Source organism: Bos javanicus, chromosome 29 (assembly GCF_032452875.1).
Source record: "Bos javanicus breed banteng chromosome 29, ARS-OSU_banteng_1.0, whole genome shotgun sequence".
NCBI lineage: Eukaryota > Metazoa > Chordata > Mammalia > Artiodactyla > Bovidae > Bos > Bos javanicus.
Window position 1 is genome coordinate 38,607,195 of NC_083896.1, and position 10,186 is coordinate 38,617,380.

The following is a 10,186-nucleotide window of genomic DNA, read 5'->3' on the forward strand; positions in this document are numbered from 1 at the left end:
GGTGATGCTTTCAGGATTTAAAACCCTAGGGCAGATAGCTTGAACTCCCTCAAAAGGTGTAGAAGCCTTAAGGAAGAAAATTGCCACGCTAACACTATCAAAGTAGACTGAAGGGAAAGATCGAAGGTGAGAAAGTATTGATGACTTCTGATTTCTTGGGTATAGTCACTGAGATCTTTGTATTTGCTCTGATTCTTGTATCCTGGATTCCCAGATCATTTCAACGAGTCTCCGTTTTCCTTGAAGCCAGTTGGAGTAGGGCTCCTCTCAATTTTGATTCAGACTTGGTTCTAGATCCTTCACTACCAGACACAAACAGAGTCAACCATTTGTTTCAGCACCATTAAGAGTGAAACCATTTATTCTTTATTGAGAATAGGGTGTAAAGTGAAAGTATAAGTGAAGTTGCTCAGTTATGCCCGACTCTTAGAAACCCCATGGACTGGAGCCCACCAGGCTCCTCTGTCCATGTGATTTTCCAGGCAAGAGTACTGGAGTGGGGTGCCATTGCCTTCTCCAGAGAATAGCGTGTACAGACCACCAAATACAGTTCACCAGCATCCTGGGCAGGAGTGCCCAAAGTGTGAGTGAGTGTGTGTTAGGAGTGGCCTTACTGATTCCTGAACCACTCCAAGCATTCACACTGCCTGTGCCAGGCCAATTCTGTCCTTTCTTCGATCAAAGACTGAGAAATACAGCCTCAGAAAGACGTCACCCAGGATCCACATCTCTGTAGATGAACTCTGTTGATGCCCTTTAAAGGCAGTAAAGCAGCGGCCTCTAGAATCCTGGGGGAGTCAGAGACACACACCAGTCAGCATGTCACCCTACCAGTGACTTCCCCCAAAATCCAGACCCAGCACAATTCTTTGCTTTATTTCCCTATTTTGGTAAGTATCAAGGGGTTTTCTCAGTAGCAGGGGATGTGAGAGTTCATCCAAAGCCAAATAGGGCCAAGACATGAGGTTGTCATGAGGAAGGGTGTGGTGAGTGGGGGACTGGAAGTTGGGGAAACAAAGGAATGAAAAACAACAAAGTCCTACTGTAGAGTGTAAGGAACTATATTCAATATTCAGTGATAAACCACATGAAAAAGAAAAAGAAAAAAAATATATTTTTTATGTGTATACTGAGTCACATTGTTGTGTGGTAGAACTTAACACAACACTGAAGATTAGCCACACTTCAATATAAATTTTTAGAAAAGAACAAGTGTGTCCATAGTTCCCCTCACTCCCTGTTTCTTTTCTTCTGACTCCTGCTCCTTGTTTTCTCTGCAAAGAATGCTTCTTCTCCTCCTGCATCCCCACAATCCATACTTTATTTAAAAACTTTTTTTGTATTGGAGTATAGCTGATTAACAATATTCTGAGTTTCAGGTGGACAGTAAAGGGACTCAACCATATGTATCCAGGTATCCTGGTCCCAAGGACACCCCTCCTATCCAGGCTGTCATATAACTGAGCGGAGTTCCCTGTGCTAAAAGTAACTCCTTGTTGGTTATCCATCTTAAATAGAGCAGTTCCCACAACACATTCTTGAAGACTTAACTCAGGAACTCTGAGAAGCCTCCTTCGTCCCACAGTCACCCTCTGGACACTCCAGGCTTGGTTGGGTAATGTACTCTGGTTCCCCATCCCCACTGGTCAGTCCGTAGCCCTCATCACCCCTAGTAAGTCCCCAGTGCCCCAGTGCACATCACCTTGAGATGACATTTGCATGGAATCCAGTGCAGTTTTGCCTAGAACCTAGCAACCCTCCATATGGCTCAATGAGTTTGTGGTTTTAGAATTACTGAAATTTCCTCTGTTCCTCAAAGCCTTCTTTGAGCCCATCAGCCAGCTCTGAACACTTTCAGGGAGCTAACATGAAGCCTCCACCCTGTGCTGGGGCTTAGCAGTCACTGTGCTCCCTTTATTCACTTTAGTATCCAACCTCCCTACAGAGGGGTCTGGCATTTCAACTAACAAAGGAGGCACCTGGCTGGAGCAAGGGGAAGATGCAGCCGAGAACAAGGCTGACCATGTAATTTATCATCCAAACCAGGAAAAGTTTGAGAAGGGGACAGAGACTGTTAACTTATTCTGGGACATCACACTGGGACTGTCCCCAGCCATTCTCCTTGTAACATGGCCTATTTCAGGGACTGCTAGAGCTGAATTTCATGTTCATGCACCTACAGGTTCAGATTGAATTGAAGCTTTTTGAGGACTGAGGACCTTAGTGTTCCCCTCTCCTTGTGACTCCCACCATGTCATAAGGTGTGGCATCTCCATATTTATTTCAGGAAGATCAGTGTCGCACACAGCCCTTACTTCTCAAGTGATTGGTTTTGTGGGAGGCACTGGCCCAGCCACAGGGCTCAGCAGCATCTGCAATGGTGTGACATGACTTCCAGAGGGCACCCTCCTCCCAGAGCAGCCCAAGGGTTCCTGCAAGCTCCAGTTTGAGAACCAACCCTCAGTATTGTCCCCTCACCTTGAGGATGTAGGCTTGACCTGGCACTCGGTAGTTGTTGCTTTTGATGGTGAAGATAATAGAGGGTAGGCTATTGACCGCAGAACATGAAACGTAGTGCTGTTAGAGAGAGAGGGAGAGAGGTTGGCCCTGGAAATCCTTGTTGTGTGTGGAGACTGGGAGTGACCCTGGGGCATGACCCTTCACCTCAGAACCCTGTGGCGTGGCACCGATGAGCTTCCAGATGTTATTGACCAGTGTACTTGGGCCTACAATACATGATGACCCCGTGTCCACAAGGGCCTTGCAGCCGCCAGAGCAAGCAATAACCTTTCTTTTCATGGAGATGCTGAGAGACAATGGAAGAAAGCGGGCATCAAGGTTATTCTGAGTGTACCCAGAGTTGCCCCCTTCCCAACTGTTTCATAAACAGCCCTTCATCTGTTGCCCTCTTTTCATCTACTCTCGACACAGCACCTTCCTTGACATCCTTGAATGCAGTACTTGAATACATCAGGATCTTTTGTACCTTGACACAAGCTGGTCTTCCTTCCTAGAAGACTCCACTCCTCTTTGACTAGCAAATTTCTTCTCATCTTCCAGATTCCACCTTAATTGTATTGTTTTCAGGAAGCCTTTCCCCCGGTGTTTATCAGTCTCCTGTCTTGGTCACTCTCTGTAGACCCTTCCTCATGTCTGCTGCTGCTGCTGCTGCTAACTCACTTCACTCATGTCCAACTCTGTGGGACCTCATAGAATGCAGCCCACCAGGCTCCACAGTCCCTGGGATTTTCCAGACAAAGTACTGGAGTGGGTTGCCATTGCCTTCTCCTCCTCAGGTATAGCATGTACCAAAGTCAAAATTCACTATGTGGGCAAGTCATTTCGTGTACATCTGCCTTCTTAGATGTGAGGGCGAGTTTTATTCTCCTTGGCTCCCTAAAGTGCCTGGCACACAGTGGACTCCCAATGATTGTCTGTTCAATGAGTGAATGAAGACTGAGAAAATAATAAGAAACATGCACAGAGCTGTATCTGATGGGGAACAAATATTGGGTCACACATGGAGTGAAGATGGAGATTCACAGGGGCAGCAGATTCTCATAGTAGGGGGAGAGAGGGGCTCCTTTGGGAGAGGGTGTCTCCCAGCACTGCTCCTACAACCAGCTCAGACCTTGAGACCTTGGCCAGGAAATACATGACTACCCCACAGAAACTCCAATGAATAGGTCAGCTTTTGTCTGAGGGCATCACACAGAATCCTATCAATTATGCCTCTTGTCCTCAGGTCACTCCTGGATCCCATCTTCCTGATTCTCTGTTATAGCACCTGTCCCACTGTGTGCCGAAGAATGTGGGGTGTCCTTTTTATTAGTTGGTTTCACATCTTAAGACTGCAGCCAAGCTCTCTCTACTGCTGGGTAGCTGCTTCCTAAGAAGACCGGGTTTCCCCATCTTCTCAGGACTGTCCCTGAGAACTTCCTATGTCCTAGGTAGCCCTGGACAGTCGGTCATCTTATCATAACTCTCTTCAGGCTGGTGAAATTCCCCCTGATCCTCTGTTCACCACACTGTAGAGTCCTCTAACCATGCTCCCCATCTCAAAGAGTGGTGGGTGCAGCCCTCTCCCAGCTGCACAGACCTCTCTGGACCCTTTTAGGACCCTTGTCAGAGCCTTGCTTGGAAGGCCTGGGGATTATGAACCCATAGGTTGTTTGTGTATCTATGTGCTTCTGTGTTTATTTGTATGTGTGTTTCTGTGTGTCTCTGTGTGTGCTTGTGTGTCGCTGACTAGCTATGCATGTTTTTATGGGTCTCTGTGTAGGTTTATATGTATCTGCCTGTGTGTTTCCATGTGTCTGTGTGTCTGTCTGTGTCATTAAAGGTGGTGTATATGTCTGTGTGACTGTGTGTCTGAGAATGTATTTGTGTGTGTCTGCCTGTGTCCATGTACAGTAGTGGGTGCATCACTTGGGCTGTCCCTCAGAGGGAGAGGTTTACCGGTCCATGTGTACACTCCAGTCGCCTGCTTTCATCAATGGTATCCAGTTGAGCTCTCCCTTGTAGTAGCGGTGGTCCGCCCCACCAAACATCACCACACTGCCCTCCCGCTCATCTCTGTAGAGAGAAGAGGGGTGGGGGGAATCCTTGGAGGACAGTAGCAATGGCACTGTCTGAGAACTGTGCTTGTCCACCCATCAATGCCCTAATAAGGTCCCCATGTACAGATGCAGAAATAGCATCTAGGAGAGATTGAGATCCAGACTGAGGTCGGTTACTAGCTAATGAGTGGCACAGAGGAGGTTAGAAGCTGAATCACTTGGCTGGGCTCCACCTGCTATGTCTTCTGAAGATGCCCTGGACCTCCAGTGACCTGAGTGCTCAGACACCTTCAGAGGGCACAGTGCTGAAGTGTTTTGGTTTCCCATTGTCCACCTTGTCATTTTTCAGGAAAATCAAGGCCTGGGGTTTCTAAGGGTGTGGGTTCAGTTCACCCAGAGTTGGCTCCACTGGCCTGTGACCTCTACTGTCCAAAGGGCCCCACACTCAGAAGGGACCCCATCTCTGCTCTCCCTGTCCTGAAATGCCTAATATTTCTTGAACAAGGTGTCCCACACTTTTGTGTCCCACACTTTCATTTCTCACTGGCTCCTACAAATTGGGTAGCTGGTTCTGGGCTCCCAGTGGAATGCTAATGAGGAAGGAAAGACATCCACCATCCTTCTCCTTCCTTCCTAATCAAATTCATAAGCAAATCCTAATGCCTTTTCCTTCAACTTGTTTTCTTTTGCCTTCCTTTATCCTTCCTCCTCACTCACCCCCCGTAGACCATGTTACTGGTCTTGAGCCCAGGAGTAGGGTTGTGTTCCAATAAAATTTTATATATAAAACCAAGGGTGAAGCCAGTTGGGCCCTGGGGCCATAGTTATCCTGGGTTAAATTATCTCTCAGGGTACTTCTTTATCAAGTGTTCTATAATTTCTGTGCACCTGAAAGCATCTTACAGCTAATTTGGAGAAAGGGATTGTCCATGTCAGACTTACTTGCTCAAGTAGAAGGCAAAAACAGGTTCAGAAATGGCACCTTCATTCTTCAGCTTGTAAAAGATGGGGATGGCTCCAGATGGGGATATGTTGGTATAGCTCAAGCCCAAGACGCCATCAAATCTCATGCCCTCAAACCCAGATTCCGCCACGCTTAGACCGAACTGCTGATCAGTACTTACAAGGTCCCCAATCTGTGGGAGAGAAGAGTATTCCCATTTACAGATATGTGAAGTGGGGCTAGGACTGGGCTGTGGTGCATTGCCATTAGATACTCAGAGAAGAACTGAGGCTGGGCTATGTCTTCGGTGGCCCACAGATGGTTAGATCAAGCTGGGAGGAGAATTTGGGTTCCATTTCAGAGAGGCTGTGTATTTTAAAACATCTGCCCCTCTGAAAAACACCACCCAGGTGAGTCAAATTGGCCTCGTGGCTTATGTCCAGGTGGGGCAACCAAGAGTCAGGCCAGGTGACATAGGTGCCACCTTAGGGAAAAAACAATCAAGAGCAAGATAGCCTTCTCTTTGGCATCACTGTGACCTAATGACAGGAATGGACTGAATTCTCTGTAATGTACTGAGGATTCTGCATCTGTCCAACACAATCTTGCTTGCAGGGTTCTATGAAATTACTGTCTGGGGAATTCACTTTTTGGGATATGTGTATATTTCTGTGAGTGTGTATGAGAGAGCAACAGAGAGAGGGGAACTACTCAAGTATTTTGGGGGAGGCAGGCCATAGGTTTATTAGATTCTCAATGGTCGTCTAGAGTGAGAACTCATTTATCAGGCCCCTTGACTTCTCAGGCCTCCAGTTTCCCACTATGGATACCTGAAGCCCTTGACTGCCCCCAAGGTCCACAGATCAGTTTTATTCTGTCCCCAAACATCCCACAGAAACTTCAGTCCTGAAAAGCCAGCCTAACTTTACCACTTACCACATGTGTGCCCTCAGCAAGGCCCTTGCTGTCTGCACCTCAGTTTCCACATATGTCTCATGAGCTAATCAGAGTAACTGCTGTGTGGGGTTGTTGAAGGATTAAACCAGTTATCACCTGAAAGTGCCTGGAACATTTGGTGAATATAAAAGTGGGTGCTTTTATCCCTTCTTCTAGCTCCCAGAAAAATGAACCTTGAACTGCTCATGGGCAGAGGAGCTGCAAGTCCACACCTCAAGCCACTCTCTGGGTTAGCTAATTTGTTTGTTTGTGTGTCACCACAGACACTGCCTCCCCAGAGACATGAACCTGCGGATAAGATGGCCAATATCTATGGGAGTTAGGCTAGGAAGGGTCCTGCCAGATGGTCCTGCATCTGTTTTTCAAGCAGTGGTCACTCCATAGCCAGTCCTGACTCAGCATTTGTAACACTGTTACCCGAACTGTGTCATGAACAACAAGTGCTTCAATTCTCCCAGATCCATAGGTGATGCTGAAGGTCCTCCTGCTAAGCCGGAAGGTAGAAGACTCAAGATGTCTGAACCTATTGTGTTTAGCTGCAGACACAAGAGATGAGTGTCATCAGGTGCCAAGGGTGGAAATAGGGTGGCAGGGCAAGTGAAGGATGGTCTGGGTAGGGGGTGTCTGTACTTACAACAGGTTGAGCTGTTGCAAAAGACGGAGGGCACCCACAACTCAGATGAGCCTGTGTCAAAGATAACCTGGAATTCCTGAGGGGGTGTCCCAATGGTGATGTTACCCACATAGAAAAACTACAGGGAGAAGGATAGAGTGAGTTAGTGCAGAACTGGCTACCCTCTATTCCCAAACTGATGCCTCCCTCTGGGTGTCACATATCTCTTGAAATCACTTTCTAACCACAGAGCAGCTCACAGACTTTGGTCACAGATGTATCTGCATTTGATACATTTTTCCTGTGCTACATTGTATGCAGGATATTGATTCTATGATCAACGTTGAAATGGCACCTCCTGCATGGGAAGCCCAGAGGCATATCCACTGGGCCTCCAGGATTGCTGGACACCCAGGGAAGTCCTGGTGCCTTCATTTGAGAAGCTCTGTCTTCTCTTCAAACCCAGCCTTAGCACCCGCTTCTCCAGGAGGTCCTTCTTGATCAACCCCAGCCACTCCCTCTAAACTCAGACCACATCCAATCAACAGCACACAGTTGACCCTCTAATTTGACATGTGTTTGCTCTTTGCCTATCTCTCAGGCTAGTATGGGAATTTTTAAAGATATCTTGAAGGAAAAAATAAGCCCTTTTTCTAATCTAAAAACAGGAACCACAGTGATTCTTATGGCCATACTCAGAATACAGGTTCAGTAACTTTTTACTGCTGTGGTTCTTGCATCTGTGGCAACTGAATTCCTCTACCTGGGGATTCACAATTGCTTTGCAGTTGGTTCTACTTTTTGATCAGTGATGGTTCACTCTTTATCTATAACTGAGTGGCTCACTTAGTTCAGAAGGAACAATCGCCCTCAAACTAATGACACATCTTTGACACATAAATGGATGTTTACCTGCCACCTGGTAATTGCGAAGCCAATCAAAGACCAACAGTTGAGGATGAGAGTGCCCTCTCCTATGGGTGGGGTCCCTGTTTTCCAGTGTATCTGCCTCATGCAGGAACCCCAACCCCAACATCCCACCTGGCACCTCCAGATGAGCCCCAGTGCTAGGCTAGAGCACCAGGGGGCGCTGTGGAGCACCATGCTCCCAAAATACTCACATCCCTGATGTTTCTCAGCGGGTGAATAGTTAGATTTGAGCCACGAAAAGAAATCTGGGACAGTCTGTAAGCATGCTCCTTCACGAAATTGTTCAGCATGTTTTTTCCACTGAGGGTTTTTGTCATGGTCTTCACTCTCCTTAGAGGTATTCTTTCACCGAGCATTTGACAAAGAAAACAAAGAAGATGCTACAATTAGCTGTCAGTCTTAAGGTATAACTGTCATTGTTATGGCCCTGTGTATTTTCTAGTAATTTTTGTTAGGCACATTATTATCAGAATTTTATGCATATACCATGGCAAAGACATAGATTTGAATACAGGTTCTGTTCTGCAATCTTGGGTAAGCCATATGACCATGTGGTGTCTCAGCCTCCCCTTCGGTAAAATGGTGGAATGTAACAATACAAACCCTCCAAATAAAATATCTTGGGGATAAGTTAAGTGATGGTTATAAGATACCTGATAAATAGGAAGTCTCAACAATGACAGCCATTAGCATTGCTGTTGCCATCTCACTCATTCCTTCTCATAGAACCTCAAGGAAAGAGGTAGAAGGGGGACTTTTATCCTCTTTTACAAGGGAGCAATTTGAAATGCAAGAGGTTTCTGAGTTGACTGTGTTCACATGCTTGTCTGATATAAAACAGGGTAAAACTGTGTATCTTTCTCCAAGTTAAAAGAGAAGAGAGAGTTGAAAGAAGAATCCAAGATATAGGGAACAAGTAAGGGAAATTCAGAGGCTTGAGAAGGAAGTAAGAGTCAAATGAAAAATTAAAAGAAAACCACACAAGGAAAAATACCCTCACAGTGACTTCCAAAGAGATGGAGAGATAATTGACAGTGATACAGAGATGCAGACATAGACATATACACACTGCTGTAGACCAGGAAAAAAGAGGACATGTTGATTAAATGTAGAAAAGTGCTATCCCACAGAACCACATCAACATCTGCATAGACTATGCACTGAACAGTTGCAAGGAGTTGCATTTTCAATAGGTCATGACATGACTGGACCCCAAGATTTGTGCAACCCAAATCTACACCAAGACCTTGGGATCCACAGTTCCTATAGCAAGTTACTTATCAATAAGTGAGAGTTGAACTTTAAGACTCTTAGGGAAATATTCCATTCCCTTCTAAACCTGATGGCTGGAAGAATAACCAGATGAAAAGAAAAATCCGAGAAAGGAATATGATGTGACTTACAGTCCCCATACTTACTTGACTATGCACTCTGAGAAGGCCACCAGCCCGAGGAGCACAAGCCACTTCATGTTTCTTTCCTGGCTCCAAGTACTCAGGGAAGTTTGGGTTCTTAGCATGTAGTGGCGACCAGGACCTGCTAGTTATATATCCTCTGACTTACCCTAGTTTTCCCTTTTAGGCCACTAAAAGATCTGAGAAAAACACAAAGGTCTTGATAAAATCTTTACCTTCATCAGTGTCCTTGGTAAGTGGCCTTTGAAGCTTTTCAGAATACAGAGAATTGAAGTGTAATCTCTTCTTTGAAGCTTTGCTGGAAAATCAAACTGATCTGCATGTACACCTAAGAAGACAGAAAACCTTGCCTACTTGGAGAAAAAACTGCTAAGAACATCATGAAAATGGATACTAGGGGCCATGCTTGACACTTGTGGTTTCATGTCATCTTCCTAGCTACTTCATTAGATATGCATTGCTGTCTTCATTGGAGAGGACATTGGTAGGAGGATAAGTTGTCAAATGGCAAACTGAAGAATTCATGGGCAGCTCAGGGTCTTACAGCTGACTTTAGGTAGTGGGTCTAATGGGAGACATCAGGGGCACTTATGATGCCAGTCTGCATCAAAGATTTAGGACACAGCAGTACTTCAATTGCATGGTTTCAATATTGGAAGAAATGTCATATGCATCCACAAAATATTTTATACCATCCAGCAACTGTACAAGGAAGAATTGTGTACTAGGCTCTGGGTTAAAGGCTTCAAAGTCAAAGTTGATCAAGACA

The 10,186-nt window shown here is 45.8% G+C and overlaps 1 protein-coding gene across 1 annotated transcript; it reads right to left on the reverse strand.

Annotated features, from left to right (window-relative positions):
* Positions 1-393: 393 nt before the first annotated feature.
* On the reverse strand, positions 394-9,521 carry LOC133241854 (pregnancy-associated glycoprotein 1-like). The gene is made up of 9 exons (XM_061407769.1): positions 9,421-9,521; positions 8,194-8,344; positions 7,094-7,211; positions 6,877-6,995; positions 5,502-5,695; positions 4,459-4,575; positions 2,665-2,806; positions 2,479-2,577; positions 394-788 (listed from the first exon to the last, which is right to left on the reverse strand). The coding sequence occupies exons 1-9, from the start codon at positions 9,519-9,521 to the stop codon at positions 639-641; spliced, it is 1,191 nt and encodes a 396-aa protein (XP_061263753.1). The 3' UTR covers positions 394-638.
* Positions 9,522-10,186: the final 665 nt, after the last annotated feature.